An 18,789-nucleotide genomic window follows, 5' to 3' on the forward strand; every position below is an offset into this window, starting at 1 on the left:
ATAAATGAATGAGAACAATGGAAGCTCAAAGAAGTTAAGTAGCAGCCCAAGCTCACATGGCTGGTAAGTGGCCCAGTCAGGATTTGAACCCAGAACATCTGATTTCAGAGCCAAATCTGCCCTGCTCAGCCATTCACGGGCAGAAAATGGGGGCAAGTCACTCCCATGCTGAGCACTGGCTATGCCCAGGGCACCATCCTGGCCCCATCTAGGGCTCTGACCTGGTAAGCACATGCCAGCCTTGCTGACCCCTTTGCTCTGTCATTTACCCAGCACCCTCATGGCTGGCCCACCGAGGTTTACAAGAAGGAAGATGGCAGATTCCTGGCCTGGTTGCCCACTCCCAAATAGCTCCAAGCACTGTGGACATCTTTCAGGAAGTCACTGACAAATGTCACGACAATTAGTAGATGTTGACGTTGGAAGACAGCCTGTATCACGCCACCCCTTATCAGCACACTTGGCATATATGCCTTCACACCTGATGACTTCTCCAAGAGACTTTGGGCTATAAAAGGGGGATGCATCTTTCCCACTGACAGGTCAGAAGCAGGAGCAGGAGGAGAGGCAGCTTCCAAGCACTGGGCAAGGTAAGAACTCGCTGCGTCATATGCTTGAAAGAGAAGGTTGGAATTCTGAGTCAGGAGCAAGCATAGGAGAGCTTGTGGAAGGACCAAAAATTAGGGTTATGCGTTTCCATTCTTTTTATAAACTTCCCTGCTGAAATGCACAGCCCTCTGCCTGGCACACAGCAGGGGCTTAATAATTGCCTATGATGCAACTGCTTTTAAGAGAGTGGGGAATTTATTAGTAGGATTCTCAAAGTTCCGCACAAGTTAGTGTCTAACAATATTGCCATCGACACAGGCACAAGTTTGTTTATTTTTTCCTGAAAGGTTATTTATATATTGTCTAAGACATAACATTCTAACTTCTCACACATATGGGTAAAATGTGAAAAATAATGAAAATGTGAAGTTTTTTTTTCATAAATCCTTATTTAGTCAATGTAAAGGTTTCAGATTATGTCCTCTACAGTTCTGCAAAAACAGCTCCTTTTGTGGTTGCGGCAGATGGTACTTGGGTTGCTTTTGTTAATACTGATGAAGGCAAGGGCAAAAGTCAGCAACCCCAATTTCATTATAAAATTTTGGCTGGTTACAACCCATGTCTCTACCCCTGAACCTTAATCAGAGAGGAAGAGATGGATCGAATTCTGGAATCAGAGGACTCTGAGGGTCAGGGTGGAAGGAGGTCTTCCACAGTCACACAGCAAACAGATCTGGACTCCAATGCGGGTTTCAGACTGGGTTTGGATTCCAGCTCTGCTGCCTACTCATCCAGAAATGGGGGAAATAATAATATCTAGCATCTGGATTTGCTAGGAGGGTTATATGAGATTTTGCAGGTAAAGTGCCAAGCACACTGACCAGTACACACTAAGGGCTCAGAAGCAGATGTGTAGAACATTGCCCAGCAACCAGAGCTGGAGCAGAGCTTCACACACTCACCTATAGGTGTGGTTGCTCAAACCCAGCTAAGAGGAAGATGCCAGATGCCCCGTGGTCAGCAGGACCACGCAGGGCCCTGTACACAGGATTGGCCAGAGAAAGGATGGTTGAATGGGTTGACCTGATCTTTCCATCAACAAACAGGCGTCCACCTGTGCCAGCCACAAATGCAATAGTGAGGCCTGGGAATGCCCATCATCTGGCCCTGCCCCATCCCCTCCTGGGAACAATGGGGATGGGTTTTGAAAAGACTGAAATGTCTGCACACGGAGATGGCTCTGGCCTCTGAACACTGAGCTTAAATGCCAGGACAGTCCAATGATCAAAGGGATGGAGCATATCAAGCCTGGGACTGAGTCACCGGGTGGCTTAATCTTGACCAGGCAAGACCACCCACCAGCTAAGGGCTGGAACTTGGGCTATGGTAAATACATTGCCCCCTCTGGGCCTCCAGTTCTACCATCTGTAAAATGGGGACACAGGCCTCCCCTCTTATGGTTGTGCTCAATATTTAGAGTAGCTGATACCCACATAGGGCCTGGCCTACAATAAGAATGCACCAGCAACAGGCGGTGCTGCTTACTAGATGATTGGAAACAGGCAGGGCTCTTGAAATCAACACTCTTGAATTTTTCAGTCCCCTCAAGGAGGATGAAGTCAGAAAAACTAACAGGAGGATATGTTAGCTAGAAGCCAGGCTGCTTGGTCAGGCTTGGTTCTTAGTCTAAGGCTGCCACTAGCCCATAAAGTGCCACTACACAAAGATGAAAAACAAGTAGAAAAGGGAGCCCTTGCTCAAATATTGATTGTCATGTGCTGGAACTGTCACATGAATACAATATATAGACTAGAATACCTATGATGTGAGAGGTGCCCTCCCAGATGAGGCTGGACCCTTGTATATGCACAGCCTGCGACTTACCAGACAGCCCAACAGCCCATCGGGAATGTGATGTTTGATGATGTCCTCCTTTGCAGATACCGGCTGCCAAGATGCTGACCCTCTGGGCCCTGGCTGTCATGCTGACCGTCCAGGCAGAAGCATTTCTTGACCCAAACGTACCTACAACTGAAAACCTTCTTGCCAGGGTCCCTTCTGTGCCCGACATCAGTAGAATAACTCCTCTGTTACCCATGGAGATCCCCCAACGCCCCCTACGACCGTCAATCCCAAAAGCCCACCCACCCAGTAAACAACCAGCGGGGACTGCAGAAGGCGCGTGTCCAGTAGTGGCCAAGTACCACCTATCTGAAAGCAGACTCTTAGAATGTAAGTAAGAATTATTTCTCCTACATACCGCTGACCCCCTTCTACTCCTACACACGCTTCCTCATTACTAAGCCCAAAGGGCTAGTTACACCTGCAAACATGAAGGGGCATCTGAATCACCTCGGAATCTTCCTAATTAAAGGAATTCCTGGCCTCCACTCCCAGGCATTCTGCTGCAACCATACAGCAGTGGGCCTGAGAACCAGAATTCTAGGAACCTCCAGGCCACTGCAGCTGCTGCTTGCCCACAGCCCACACTGCGGGTAGGAATGGCCTAAGCAATCCTGGGGAAGGGAGCACTGGGGCCCAGCAATCTGCATTGCAGGTCTTATTGCCTGCCTTTTATCATCAGTATCAGGACTGAAGGCTGTGCCATACGGTCCCACAATTTCTCACTGCCAGGCCCCGGTGCTCAACCAAGATTCCCACAGGTGTGGAAAAGATCAACCTGGTTTATCGAGAGCCAGGAAATGGAAAATCCAATATCTACCACCAAACTCCACGACCAGGCTCCCTCCAAGCTCCTTTCTGACTCCCTCCCTGAGTCTCAGCTTCCTGCACTGGGGGATGGGGCTTCTGTCCCCCCAGGAACCTCTCAGGGGCTAAGAGCAGAGGAGCTCCAGAATGCCAAGTCACAGGGAAGAAGTGACTCCAGTTAGGCGGATGGGATGGGGTAGAACTCATTGGCAAGCGAAGGCCAGCAGGAGAGTCCTCAGGGCTCCACTGGACTGGCTGTCTGCAGCCACCGCCTCAGACAAACTTCCAGGATCCAGAGAGGTGTGACAGATGGGGTCTCCGCCCCTGCTGATGGGCCACACCACCCAGTCCCAAAACTCCACCATCTACTGTTTTGCCTCTTGAAAAACATTTGCTTCTACTTTTCCAGGTATCCTTTCTTATTAGAAAATATTTCAAATATATGGAGAAGTTCAGAAAGTGATTTTTAAAAAGGACAGTTGTGTAGCCATCATCCAGTGATTCTGAGGCTGTTATCGCCACTTTCAGAAATACAAAAAAGTTAAAGGAGACAAAAAACCAACACCCGTGCACCCTCCCCCTAGATTAAGGACTAAAGCAGCAGGACAGGACAGCTCAAGGCTCTGGCAGGCCTCTCCGAGGCTGCAGCCCCCTCCCTCTCCTCCACAGGCAGCCTCCAACTGGAATGCAACATTTAGTTTTCTCCTGCAATTTCTTGAGATTTTAGGCCATGTGGATATTCTTTATCAACATTCAAAATTGCATTGCAAGTTATCAACCTTATAGAAACGGTGCCATGCTCGTTTTCACACTTAACTTTAATTTTGTGAGGTGATTCATCCAATGTTGAAATGAGAATCTCTTGTCCATTCATTTTCACCTATGTTGTCTACAATTTTCTCATCTATTCAATTTAGTTTTTTCCAATCTTGCTGCTTGAAGCAACTGCTGCTCTGGACACTCCAGGATGGCTCTCCTAGGGTACAAGTATGAGATTTTCTCAGGTATAAACCTGGATGGAAGTGCTTCTACATTACTCCACACCGGCAAATTGCTCTCCATTTGGAGAGCAAGGGGAGCAGCTGTAGGTCTCCAAAAGCCACAACCCCCAAACTCAACAGTTGTTGTTGTTAGCCAGCGACCTCCCCCTGCTACTCTGCTGGTGAGAAATGGTGTCTTGCAGTTCAGTTAAGTTCATTCTCCAAAGCAAGCAACGTTGACCACCATTCAGATTTAATTGTTCTTCTTACCCACCTGATTACTCAGGCCATCCAGGGCAGCACCTTAGCATAGGACCGTCTTGACTTTACCAGCTCTCCCAGTTGACTGGTCTACCTCAACTCGCCTTCCTTCTGCCTCCATCGAGGAGCCTCCAAGGGATAGAGCCCAGACTGTAGCCTGGATTGCTGTACTCCAAAGCCAAACTAGGTCTTTACCCTCCACATCCAACTCGCTCTAAAGGGAAAGGATTAACACCAGGCTGTCCACAAAGTAGGTGTTAATACAAGGACACGGGTATTATCAGGAGTCAACAAGCTGCTTTAGGGGTGGGCAGATAGCAGGGATTGCTAAACCCAGGAGGCATGAGAGAAATTTCCATTTGATCCCTCAATTCAAAGAATGGTCTCTCCTGTCCCTTTTCAGATCTGAACGCCTCCCTGCCCGTGCATATTGAGAACTTGATGTTCTCTGAGAAGTTTAACCTGGGTGGCATGCTCGGCACCGTGTTGAGTTCAGTGTCGGATCCCCAGGGCCTGCTGTCTCTATTAGATGTCACTTCATCTCTCGATATCCTTGGAGGTATTGGCCTTGGAGGTGGCGGCCTTGGAGGTATTGGCCTTGGAGGTATCGGCCTTGGAGGTATCTTGGGCCAGGGCAGCAGCGACAATCCTCCAAATCAACCACGGGGCTCAAAAGCCGCTAACCCTCCCAATGGCCAAGAAGCACAGGGCAACAAACCAACCGGCGGCGTAGAGAACAGAGTTGACCAGCTCAAAGACACGGCCGAAGGCGTGCTCGGCGCTGCAGCCGACAGCGTGCTGAGCGATGCTCCCGGGGCTGTGCTGAGAGGGGCCGCAGGGGGCGCGCTGGGCGGGGCTTCCAGGGGCTTCCTGGGCGGAGCCGCCGGGGGCGTGCTGGGCGGTGGTTCCAGTGGCTTGCTAGGCGGAGCCGCCGAGGGCGTGCTGGGCGGAGCCGCCGGGGGCGTGCTGGGCGGTGCCGCCGGGGGCTTGCTGGGCGGTGCTTCCAGGGGCGCGCTGGGCGGTGCCGTCGGAGGCGTGCTGGGCGGTGGTTCCAGTGGCTTGCTGGGCGGTGCTTCCAGGGGCGCGCTTGACGGTGCTGTCGGAGGCGTGCTGGGCGGTGCTTCCAGTGGCTTGCTGGGCGGTGCTTCCAGGGGCGCGCTGGGCGGTGCGGTCGGAGGCGTGTTGGGCGGTGGTTCCAGTGGCTTGCTGGGCGGTGCTTCCAGTGGCTTGCTGGGCGGTGCTTCCAGGGGCGCGCTGGGCGGTGCGGTCGGAGGTGTACTGGGCGGTGGTTCCAGTGGCTTGCTGGGCGGTGCTTCCAGGGGCGCGCTGGGCGGTGCGGTCGGAGGCGTGCTGGGCGGTGGTTCCAGTGGCTTGCTGGGCGGTGCCGCCGGGGGCTTGCTGAGCGGAGCTTCCAGGGGCGTGCTGAGCGGGGCCCCCGGGGCCTTGCTGAACCGTGCCGCCGGCGGGCTGCTGAACGGGGCGGCAGGGGGCGTGCTGAGCGGGGCCGCAGGGGGCGTGCTGAGCGGGGCCGCAGGGGGCGTGCTGGGCGGGGCCGCCGAGGGCGTGCTGAACGGAGTCGTGCCGCCGGGCGTCAACGGTGCACTCGACGGCCTGCTGTCAAAAGGCCTGGTGGAGGATCTCCTGAACACGTAAGTGCTTCCTTGATCCAAAAGATTTGTGGCACAAGAAAGCAGCTGTTTGGATGCAACATTCCTTTTTAAAGGGAAGATCATATTTTCACAAAGTGATATAATCGCTCTGTGCTGACACTGTTACCTTTCCGCGTGAATTATGACCAAGAGTTCTTTAGTTTAAGGAACTGGCCGGGGGCAGGGGGAATGGCGGTGATGGGTGGTTAACTGGCTTGCAAAGGCATTTCTCCTGCTGTCGGGTCTGATTTCTTGAGCCAGGACTGACTCTCAGTTCTGTCACTTTTCAGACTAACAGTTCAAGGAGTGATTGTGGAGAACCTGACGTTGAGCACAAATGACAATGGGATCTCTGCCGGGGCCAGCTTTACGGTCTCCCTAGGTGGACAAGGGTAAGCCGATTTCCTACCCGTTAAGCCGGGTCTGACTGGTCAAGGGCAGTAAGTTCCAATGTCCAAGGGCCAGGCGGTAACAACACTGAGTACATCAAGATGGATGAGGTTTAGGCAAATTGGGCACCCAGGGACACCTCCGCTGACCCCCAGCCCAGAGGTGCCAGGCAGAAACATGACACCACAGAGCCCCATCTTCCAAGCAGGGTAAGCAAAGCCAAAATCCAGATGTCCACACAAAGTCTCCACAAGTTTAAGTATAGAGCATGACAAGAGAAACAGACCACAGAGAACATATCTTGTTGTGATGTCTGTGCTGGAATTGCAAAAAATGTTCCTTCCAGATAAGTTGGACTCACAAAGGAGAATTAGTCTGCTTTTGCACAAAGCACAGTCCGAGGTAGTTGTGGGAGAAACAAAGATGACTAAAATGCCTTCATTGTTGTCAAGGAGCTATTAAACAGGCACGAATGCATGCATTCATTCATTCACTCACCACCATTCTGGGTCAGACATTGCACAGAGCCCAAAAGAGGGGACTCGATACTGTCCCTATCCTTCATGAGCCTTAACTAGAGGGAAGAGGGTCATGTCAACAGAGTTCGGGACACACAAAAGACATCAGCAGGGCAAGGCAACCACACTGAAAGGAGACGGCTGCTTGGACACCGCACTAATAGCTCACACAGTGAGCACCAGCTCAATGCCTGTGAACTCATCTAGCCTCTCAACATTATCAGGAAAGCAGTCCTATCTTAGACCAGGAAACTTGGACCAAACCAGTTACGTAACTTGTTCGAAGTCACACAGCTAAAAAATGGCAGCAACAGGATTTGAACCCAGGCTTGCTGGTTCTGAAGCCCCCACATGTGGCCATTACAGTATGCAGTGTCAGGAAGAGCTTTGTCCAGAATGTCCCACCATGAATCAAACCAGACTCTGGTAATGGGTGGGTTATTTTTAGGCTGCCATCCGCTACACCAGACAGCCAGGGGTGCCGGGCCTAATAGTGAACCTTCTCATTACAAGTCTGCCTTGGGCCCCCAACAAAAGAAGAATTCCCTTCGGCTGGTTAGCAAACTGATTTTTGTATTCACATGAGCCTGAGATGTTTACTGGATGTCTATGATGAGCCAGGCTCTGTGCAAAATGCTAAAGGACACAAGGAGACTTCAAATCAGCCGGCTCGTGACACTTTCCTCACTGTTCCTCACCTGTTTAGGAAGCACCTTCAGTGAGCTTGGCACTGTGCTGGGCACCGATTGTCACTGATGTTGATGTAAATAGAAAGACTGTGGTTGCATGGCAGGGATAAGGGGAATGAAAGGAAATATTGTGTAAAAATCTTTATTTTGAAGGACAGAAGCAAATTTCTGTCAAATAAACACCACCACTACATTGCCACTAGTGTTCCAGAAAGAACATTCCCAAGAGAGAAAGGGATAAGTCTCATTAGCATGTTTCTGAACCTTTTTCCTTTGTGTAGGGAGACAGCTAGCATTAAGGCATATTTACTGGAAAGAACTTTCCCTCCCTAGAAGAGTCTGGAAGATGCTTGAGGCTGTTGTCTAAAATGTCTTTCCCTTGGCCTAAGCCACACTTAGGGCTAGGCTGGTTTCACCTGCATCTTGTTCTCCACAGCCTACTTGGACCCGTAATCGGTATACTGGGATTTCAAGTGGAAGGGGAAATAGCTCTGGAAATTAGCATTGCCACAAACGACACCCAATGTGTCAAGCTTCAAGTCCAGAGCAAAGACATCGTAGCCAAGAAAGTGAGCCTTCAGATATTGAACGTGTACGTAAGACTGTTTTGTTTTGTTTTCTGTTTTGGCATTTTCCGAATCAACTGGCATGTGTGTTGAATGTCCCCCACTGGTAACACCCTCAGATATGAGCTCATTCAACCCACTGGTGAGGGGTCTCTGCTGAGGGATAGCCCACTGTGTTTGAGAATAGATTTCCCTCACTTCTCTGGGCATTCCCACTGAATAAGTTTACTTTTTGTTTTTAATTCTATTTTTGGCCTAATAGTACATTCACCTGGATGGAAATTCAAAAATTACAAAAGGGTTTACAGTGAAAAGTCTCCCTTCTACCCCTGTGTCCCAGCTAGCTAATTATTCTCCCTAAAGGCAACTAAAAGAGCCAGTTTCTTCTGTCTCAAGGAAGCCATTTGCATATGCAAGTAAATATTGGTGTGTGTATATATACAAACACAGGTACAGATACTCTAGAAACCTTATTGTACTTTGTTTTACCTAAAAAATAGCTTGGAGATGCTCTTGTATCAGTATATAAAGAGCATCCTCATTTTCTATGGCTGCCTAGTACTTCAGGATGGAGATGCATTGTAATTTATTTAACCAGTCCCTTATCAATAAATAGTTGCTTTTTTCCCCAACTCCAATGAATAAGGGCATGGACAAGTACACAGGAATTGGAAGGATGAATTCCTGGAACTGGGATTGCAGGGACAGATGTCATGTGCTTTGGTACTTTTGCTAAGTAATCTTGCATCTGTCTGAATGACTGAAGCAGAAGGTGAGAGGGCTCTGGAGTCTGCACATATTAAGCAGTAGGACATCATTGCAGCTTTGTCATCAAGGGGTGGGTTTGACTCAATGTTTGGGCAAAACCTAGAAATGCAAGCATCACATGGTTTTCTACATGTCTCTTTCTCAGCCTTGATTCTTTGCCTTTGCCTGTGCCTGTGCCCTTGGATAGCGTGGTTCCTACACTGCTGACAGCAGACCTGAAAGCAGCTGTAAGTCCTGGGATAAGGGAGAAACCAGCTGGGAGGACTAGCTCCTGTGGAGGAAGGGACAGGGAGAAGCCCTTCCCTCAGATAAGGCCTCATGCAGGGAGAGGCTCATAAACAAGACGCCAGGCCTCCAGAAGACCCAACACTCAGGAACCAGTGCCCCTCTGGCCCAAAGACCCTCTCACTCCGAAGACTGCCTCAGGCTGGAGGGTGGGGATGAGTGCTGCCTCCCAAAAGCCAAAGAAAACAGGACAGGAAAAGGGAAGAAAAGCAGGGGAGGGAAGGAAGAGGCAGGGAAGCAAGAAGGCAGCCAGGCCTGTTTGCAAAGCTAACAGGTGGTGTTTTCACAGAGCGAAGAATCAGAATCGTATGACATTGATTTCAGTGATTTCAACGAGTGCAAGAACTGTGAGTACAAACTCCCCATCAGGCTGAGGCTGCCTAGCACAATGGGGAGAGGGAGATGGCTGAGGCTCCTTATGGGTCATGCTGGGTGACAGACAGGAAAGGACGATGCTGTGAGATGCACCTCCAAGCTCCCCAACACTCCTTCCAGCCTGTAGGGCAGAACATGTCACAACCTACCTGCTTTTCCTGAACCACTTTGTTTCCAGCAGCAGAACTCAACAAAGAGCCCCTTGGAGTCTCTGCTGCAGCTCCCCAACCCCGAATGCTCTTCAAGCTTATGGATGCATAGTGAGGATCAGTCCCAGCCCCTCAACCCTGAGAGAAACAGAAAATCCCTCCAGTGTCCTCAAGTTTATCCAGAGAAATGGGGATGACAAGACCTGGTGGGAAAGACACCGAAAAGACACCGAAGCAGGAAATCAGTGCATTTCCCAAGCCCCAGAGTAGATAAAACATGTGGTCAGACCAGTAAGCCTTTCCCTAGCCCCTGGAGGTTTGGCAGATCATGGACATGGTCAAGTCCTGGGTCGGCTCCCCATGCAGCCTGCACCCAGACATATGAGGAGAAGCCAGAAAGGGTACCGCTGTCTGGCCTGGGACGGGGAATAGGAGGATCCCCGTTGTTTCATGTCCAGCAGCGAGTCCAGGGCACAGCAGCTGTCTGCAGGTGTCAGTGGTCTCTACATGCTCTCTCTTTCCTCTTGCCGGCAGCTACTGGCCTGTTCAAGTACCGAGTTAAAGACGCCAAGATTTCCACAGATGGTCTCTCAATCACGTATTGTGTAAGTGACATTTTTCCATAAGACGGTTCTTTCAAAGGTTGCAGGTATCCCAGAAGTCAGGACATATATTCAAATGACATGACAAACCAGGCTTCATCACTTCTGGGATCCCAGACCTTTAACAGGCTGAATCTCCCATGCTTCACCCATAACACAGGGTTAGCCATGTTTTCTCTTCCATTCCCAGTCCAAGGTAGCAATGCTCTGAGAGCAATCCAAAAACAACTATTTCTTGAGCCCATAGGATATGCCCAGCAATGGTTTAGGCACTCAGAAAGTAAGACATAAGAAAAGAAAGAGTGTGGACTCTCCCCACCCACCCATTCTCAACCATGCAGGGGAGGCAGAACCTAGACAATGAGGAGTACTGAACAAAGGCAATTTTTTTAACACAGTTAAATTGGAATCTACCAGCATGTGTGCAGAACATCTGGGAATCAATTGAAAACAAACATTCTAAGTACAGATATATTTAAGCTCAAAGACACACAGGTATTAAAGGTGGGAAAAGAGAACAAAACAAAACAAGAGAACTGGAAACCAATAAAAAGAGAATAATTAAGCTAAGTGTGAGATCATTAGAAATGTTTACAAAGTTCTTAAGGTATGCAGAAATGCTTATGAAGGTAATGCCAATTTTTTTTTTTAAGATTTTTTATTTATTTCTCTCCCCTTCCCCCCTGCCCTCCCAGTTGTCTGCTCTGTGTCTACTCGCTGTGCATTCTTCTGTGTCCGCTTGTACTCTTGTCAGCGGAACCAGGAATCTGTGTCTCTTTTTGTTGCGTCATCTTGCTGCGTCAGCTCTCCATGTGTACATCGTCACTACTGGTCAGGCTGTGCTTTTTTTTTTTTTCCGCACGGGGCAGCTCTCCTTATAGGGCACAGTCCTTGCATGTGGGGCTCCTCTACACAGGAAACACCCCTGTGTGGCACAGCACTCCTTGCGCGCATCAGCACTGAGCATGGGCCAGCTCACCACATGGGTCAGGAGGCCCTAGGTTTGAACCCAGGACCTCCCATGTGGAAGGCAGATGCTCTATCAGTTAAGCCAAATCTGCTTCCCTTAAAAAGCAAAATAAAAGTTAAGTGAGATGTGTCAATAAAGACTTGCAGAAATATGAACCTCACTGCACAGGAATTTTTTTCTCCCTGTTCAGAGTTTACTCTGAACTTTTCAAATTTCCTTTATATGGGGTTTGCATTTTATAAGCAGAGAGTAAATACATATAAAAGGAAAATAAATGAATGGAGGCCGGAATCTCATGGAAAAGATTTCATAAAAAGATGGCTTGAAATGTAATTTTGCAGAAAGGGAAGAAAGGAAGGCATTTCAGGCTGGGAGAGCAGCAGAAGGAAAGGTGGGGAGCAGGACGTATGTACAGGCATGCAGACACACCTACCTTTCTGGCAGCAATGCTTTTAAAAGGCGGAATTCACATGCAATATAAGGACTTGGGTTTCTCTTGGAAAAGTCAAAGGTCTGGGTACCCTGAGCCAACTGCTTCGAGGCCACAATCTACTGGAGCCAAGCTGTGGTCCTCTATTGGAAAGGGCTCGTGCTCCTCAGTCACCACAGATCCCGCCAGTTCCCCAACCCCAGGCTGGGGAGGTCAGCCGCCAGAGGTCACACTCATTCTGTGGCGCAGCGTACACCCGCCCGCCCCACTCTGGCATCACGGCCGGGCCTCCGAGGATGTTGAAATTGGTGCTAGTCACACCTGATGAGAGGGGTCTTTCTGTTCTCTCTCTAGGCCGATGTGGTCTTTAAAGGAAAATCAAGCCCTGTGCCTGGAAGTCGCCTGCCTCCAGATCCTAAAAATGCCAACGTTTCCCTAACTCTGAGCCACACTCTGGTCAGAGAAATCATCACTCACTGTGCCCGGCCGAAATATGAGGCGGTAAGCATTGTCCACCCGGCTCCTGACGCCACTTTCCTTTTGCTGAAACCAAGTCTGTCAGCCTCTAAGAGTGAGAAGTTGAACATGCCAATGGGTATCTGGGAAGTCGTCCCAGAGACAAACATGGGGAGATGCTGCAGGATACATATTTTTCCTCAATTAACATGTAAGTGGTCTTGGTTCCCTCTGAGAAAAGCAGGGGGCAGAGGCCAGAGACACAGAGCAAGTAGTGTTGACTGAGGGCTGTTTCTGGGCCAGGTCCTCAGCCAGGTGTCTTTACATAATTAATTTCATTTTTTCCTCATAACAGTACTAGGATGTACATATTTCCTTATAGATGAGCAAAGTGAGAGATAACTTGCTCACAGTCACAGCACTAGAAATGAATGAGTTTATCTACATGTGAGGTATTTATTTGCTCTTGGCCCTAAAAGTGGGTAGAATGAATAGTAGCAGTAGTAATAATAAATCCGCTACTAATAAAACTACTGTTAATTGACTGTTTTCTATGGTGCCAAGTCTCCCAAAATGATCAATGCCCAAACTGTCTTGCCACAAAGGCATAGAAAGAAAGAAACATCAGAAAGTATGAGGCAGAATAGAAAAAAAAAAAAGTTTATGAGTTTTATACCCCATTTCAAGAAAGGAATTAAGATAAAGGACCATGTTTGAATTAGACCTTATCTGTTGTAGTCCCATCCAACTCATCAGCACCCAGCTAGGAGCCTAACTCATGTGAGAGGATCCAGAAATATTTGAAAGAATGAATTGACTGATGGACAAATGTCTCATAATACTCTAAAGTCCTCCTACCCCTCCACTCTCTAAATGGCTACTTCCTTTATAACAGAAAAACCTGGTTGGATCCATCACTACAGTAACCTACTCATACAAATCAGGAAAAGCCATCCAAGCCTCATATTCCGTAACTGTGGAAAAGAATGGTGCAGTTGTTGCCAACGGAGAAACGGTAAGTGCTGAGAAAAGAAATTAAGATGAGCTGTGAGGAGGTACTAGAAGGAGCAAGGTTTGGGAGTAAAGAAGAGTGTTCTTGGGGGGCAGTGGGACTACTGCCAAGGCCCGGAGGCCCACATGTCTTGGTGTCCCCAGGTCTGGGAGACCTGCTGAGCGGGGGCGCCTAGTACAAGGTGAGGATTGAAAAAGTACAAGGATGAGGCTGGGCAGCCTGTGTCCTGGTCCTGACTCGGGACCCTGTGGGTCATCTCAAGATGTGACAGGTTTATTGAGCAGCCAGATCATGGTCTTTTTTTTTTTTAATTATGTTCCTTTTATATTAATTTAGACTCTTGTCATCTTATGTGACACCAAGATTTCAGAAGGCAAAATGAACCCACGCTTGACGCTTTCAAGGTACTGTCTATCACTGCATAATCATCCTAACATTTATTTTGAGAAGCAATATCAGGAACTTGATACAAATCACATGAGAAGGATAAATCAAAAGGCCTTGGAAAACACTTGGATAATGATAGGAAAGTCAGGAGAGAGTTTTAAACTCAAATTTAGTGTTTCTGCACAGTATTTTCCAGTGCATAAATGATTCTAAGAAGCTACTTCGCTAACAATTTACCTTAGAATTGGGTGGTATTTTTTATATGAAACTAATCTTTCCTTGTACTTTGTTTCCTGACAGTCTTAAACACAACGTGACACCCCCTACGTCTGTAAGTTAACTTTTCAGTTTATTTATTTACTACATGTGAAATTATTTTCATGCCTGACAGTGACACAGGCACTCTGAGAAAGAAAAAGTTCATGCAGACTAGATTACAGACAAAATGACGACTGGTCCGCCAACTCCAAACCAAGGCTGTCTTGGGAAGCTCTTAAAACACAGCTGCCAAGCCCACTCCTGTAGATCCACATTCAGCCAAGACCTAAAGACCTGGCATCGTATTTTTCAAGTGTCCTGCGTGACTGATGTACCAGCTAGCCTTGGGATCCGCTGCCTCACCCCTGGGAGCATTTCAGAAACAAGCCCAGCTGCCCCTGGCCTCAGTTTGCACATCAGTGGTTCCCAACCTGTGTCCTGCAGAACAAGCATATGGGGCACCAGAAAAGCTTGTGGTAGGAGGCAGGGGAGTCAGGAGAGTGAGGGCAGGGCCCAGGGGTTAGGCTTCAGGCACACAGAGGGAAACCAATATTGAGTTCACCAACCAACCCCACGTGTAAGCCACTGGATCATGAGCATGTTCATTCTGTCATTCAACAAATGTTTTATGAGCAGCTACTACGTGCCAGGTCCTGTGAAGAGAGCATGAAGTAATGACAAGGTCTCTGACTCCAAGAGCTCACTTTCTAGTATACAGGGGAGGCAGATAAACACATAAATAGCCAAATCATTCCAAGTCAGATAGCAACACATTGGGTGAAGCCAGACGTTAGGCACCCAGAGGTGAGCAACCTGGTGAGTGTGGGTTTACTGCCGTGATCCCATACGTCTGCCCCGAGATAGTGTGGAGGTGGTGAAGCAGCAGACTCAGAGTCGACACGAGCCCAGGTTCCCTCCATCTAAACTTTACCAACCAGCCATGATGTGCCAGGCTCCAGGCTCAGAGCAGGGAATAGAAGGCACAATCCCTGACCTCACAGAACCTGGCGGGGGAGACGGAGTTACACAGATAGCTGTGAACAGAGCACTCATGTTAGAGGAGGAAGAAAACAGAGTGAAGAGAGTGTCCTCCACAGGCAGGCAGGTTCACTGAAAAGGTGAAGCCTGAACTCAGCCCTGAAGGAGTAGGGATTTACCACACAGACCAAAAGGGTCCACCCGGGAGAGGGAACAGGAGTGCACGGGGTGGACAGCATGAATTCTAAGGCCTGTTGGGGCGGGGGCATGCTGAAAGGAGATAGAGCACCGGCAGGGAAGGACCAGGTGAGGAAGGGCCTCAGACAGGATGCAAAGGACACAGTGTTCAGTAACAACCCAGCTTCCAGCTAATGAATGAACTCGGTGTTTGTCCTGAGGGCAGGGAGCTGCCTGCCCATTCACCACAGCACCCCTGTGGCAGAGCAGGCCCGGCAAAAAATAGGCACCCAAACAACCTTTGTTCAAAGAACCGCCTAAGGCATCAAAAGCTGCTCAAGGGACTTTGAAAACTTCAGGAATTATGGGTCTGAGGTGTCACCTGAGATCCATCTCCCCACATAGCCATGTCCTGTAACAGACTTCTTCCCAATAGAAGGAATTGACACATGTACAGGTGGACCCAAGACAGCTTCCCTCACTGTACAGACTCAGCGGGGGGCTACAAGAACTATTTATGAAAATGCTCCTTCCATCTCTTGCAGGCAAGTGATGTGAAAAATGTGCTAAATGAAGTTCAGAAGAAATTCTGGTCCTGTTTTAGTGGTATGTGGAATTAATATCCTGAACATCTAGAAGAGTCAGTGTGCATAAGGAAAGGTATGATGGTATGAATCCCGATTATTTTTTCTTTCAACTCAAAAGACACACCTTCTTTATTTCAGGGACAATGAAACAAATGAATGTACCAACAGGAGTAACTTCAAATCCTCTCATTGATGCCAAGGTTAATTCTGTTTCGGTAAGAGAGAGAGAAACACAAATATTTTCCTTTTGCACTGGGGTTGGGCCTTCAGAGGAATGAATTAGGGGTAGTGGTTCTTTCTGCTAAGGCAAATAGGCAGTCTTTTCCTGGCTGCTCAATTAACTCCTTTCAAATCTCTCCTCTCTCTTCCTAATCAGATTTGTTGCCTGCTGTCACCATGGAAATCCTAACACTGAGACAATCTTGATCATAAATAATCAGTCAGTCCCACTGTCACCATAAGGGCGCTCACACTTACCTGAATACTAGTCAATTATTTCTTTAAAAGCATCCCCACTACATATCCCTGACCTCACCCTGCCTTGTCACCTGAGACCCTGCTAGTCTCTTATTCTCTGCCACCCTGACTCAATTTTATTTACTTCCTATCTAACGCCGAACTCAGAGGAAATATGAAAGAAAAACTGCTTCCTGAAAAAAGCTAAACAAAACAATGGCATTTATATTCAGTCTTTGTCACTGGGGAAATATTTAATCATGAGGATGGAACTGGGGAAGTTAGGTGAGAGAGTAAATAAGTTTAGGAACCCTGATAACCATTCCATGTTTCATCCTGACAAGCCTGCTTAGTGAGGAAAAAACCTGGCCCGGGAAATTTCAACTTCTTTTACTTACTCAGAACTCCAGAAATTATTTATTACTGGTTTGGGTTCAACCTCCAAATTACCCTGTCTCTCTGGCCAAATCAATTACTAGAGTGTGGTATTTAAAAAAAAAAAAAAAAGACAGCACAAACCTCTGTGTTAAGTCTTCTACCTCCAGCTCTAACACTCTCTGTGAGTGACTCTGGATAAATCACATAACCTCCTGAATCTGCCTTGAGTCAAGGGATTGGACCAGATGATGCTAAATTTGTGACAGAAAAGCCTAACCAAAACTGGGTGAAACAAAAACAGCAGCTATAAAAATCAGGGATAGTGCTAGCTTCAGCAGTGGCTTGATTCAGGGCCCAAACAGTGACACCAGAATTTTCATCTCTTACCTCTTCTTTTTCTGGGTGGGCTCCATTTTCAGGCTCTGCATGGAAGTTTCCTACCCTCCCTCATATATTTCCTTTCCTGATAACTCAAAACAATAATCACCCAAAAATAATCTTTGTGGCACCCACTGGCCTGACTTGTACCATATTCCCATCCTTAAGAAAAACAATGTGATCAGGGAGAATGCACTGGCTGTCTCAGCCCATGCCTGCAACCAGCTTAAATAAACAAAGACAAAAAAAATAAAATAAATAAATACATACATACATAGCTCTCTTTTATCTCCCTACAGAAGGATCTCCAGGCAGCAAATTGAAGCCAGCACACCTGAAGCCAAGGAATATTCCAAAATGAAAGCAACACTTTGTGAAACTCTCGGCACATTCAGCCACGGACATCCTTATGATTAAAAGCCAAGTAAAGTTAGTAATTGCATGTCAACTATCCTTTAGATTTTAATCAACATTTCACTGAATTAACAAGGGCAAAAAGGCAAAAAAAAAAAGTTTTGCATTCTGTAATCTCTTTAATAAATACTCTATTTTCATGCAATAAAATGGCTCATCTTTCTTCATTTCCTACATATAGGAATGTCTTCCTATGTTTACAACTGGTAAAGCACATTTTGAGACAAAAAAAAAATTAATATGAATGTTGAGGCAACCAAACCCAGTTATTACTTATCTAACGTGCATAGGGACAATTATGACAATTAGGAATTTTATTCCTATATCTCAGTCCCTCCCCCACAAGTCCATATTTTTTATATTCCATATTGGCCAAACACCAAAGCCATATAGTTGCTAGTGTCCAATTTCCCCTACATCCACATCATCAGATGTTTTGTTGTTTTTTTTCAAAGATTTTTTTTTCTCTCCCCTCCTCTTCCCCCATTGTCTGCTCTTTGTGTCCATTAGCTGTGTGTCCTACTGTGTCCAGTTGGAATTTTGTCAAGCAGCATCAGGAGTGGGCCTCTTGTTGCATCATCTTGCTGCGTCAGCTCTCCATGTGTACGGCGCCACTCCTGGGCTGGCTGCATTTTTCTCACGGGGTGGCTCTCTTTGCAGGGTGCGCTCCTTGTGTGGGGGGCATCCCTATGCAGGGGCCCCCCTGTGTGGCACAGCACTCCTTGCATGCAGCAGCACTGCACATGGGCCAGCCAGCTTATCACATGGAGCAGGAGGCCCTGGGTACCAAACCCTGGACCTCTTATATGGTAGGTGGACACTCTGTCAGTTGAGCCACACCCACTTCCCCACACCATCAGATGTTAAGCACTAAGAGGCACCAAGTGCTGAGAGCTGGGTGGAACAGAGCAGGTTAAGAACCTGGAAATAACCATCAGCAGGACAACCAAAGGATCAAAAACCAGGTCACAGACTAAAGAGTAGGGCCAAATGCCTATGAATGGAAATCCAGACTGAGAGGTCAGGAAACCAGTAAATGCAGAGAAGAACCAAAAAAAAAAAAAGTTTACAAGACGGATGATGGGAAACACGACCAGGCAGAGACTCTCGCTCTCACCTCATGTCTACATAATGTGCCTGCCCTGGACAGGCACAGACCACACAGAGAGGTAGGGCCAGAGGAAGGTGCCGCACAAAATGAAGGCCATCACACTATTTCCTTTGAGCCCTTTTTCTAATACTCAAAAGTCTTAATTTCTCCCTAGAGCCAGTTTCTCCTATTTCTGTACCACCATGGTAAGTAAAAGCTCGATCACTCAGTTTCACAGTCAGAAATCTTGATTAATTACCCACCTCTCACCAGCAAACCTAGTCCTGCCGATTTGGCCATAAGAACATCTCTCCCATCTGACTCTTAC

At 47.8% G+C, this 18,789-nt stretch overlaps 1 protein-coding gene across 1 annotated transcript; it reads left to right on the forward strand.

The window, feature by feature from the left end:
• The first annotated feature begins 553 nt into the window (after positions 1-553).
• LOC101415418 (vomeromodulin-like) lies at positions 554-17,515 on the forward strand. The gene is made up of 15 exons (XM_071211818.1): positions 554-590; positions 2,490-2,781; positions 4,903-6,148; positions 6,439-6,540; positions 8,182-8,337; positions 9,225-9,306; positions 9,654-9,711; positions 10,423-10,493; positions 12,245-12,391; positions 13,242-13,361; positions 13,695-13,762; positions 14,046-14,076; positions 15,704-15,764; positions 15,884-15,960; positions 17,257-17,515. Exons 2-15 carry the CDS (start codon positions 2,505-2,507, stop codon positions 17,278-17,280), a joined length of 2,520 nt encoding a protein of 839 aa, XP_071067919.1. The 5' UTR covers positions 554-590; positions 2,490-2,504; the 3' UTR covers positions 17,281-17,515.
• The last annotated feature ends 1,274 nt before the right edge of the window (positions 17,516-18,789 follow it).

This window comes from Dasypus novemcinctus, chromosome 24 (genome assembly GCF_030445035.2).
Source record: "Dasypus novemcinctus isolate mDasNov1 chromosome 24, mDasNov1.1.hap2, whole genome shotgun sequence".
NCBI lineage: Eukaryota > Metazoa > Chordata > Mammalia > Cingulata > Dasypodidae > Dasypus > Dasypus novemcinctus.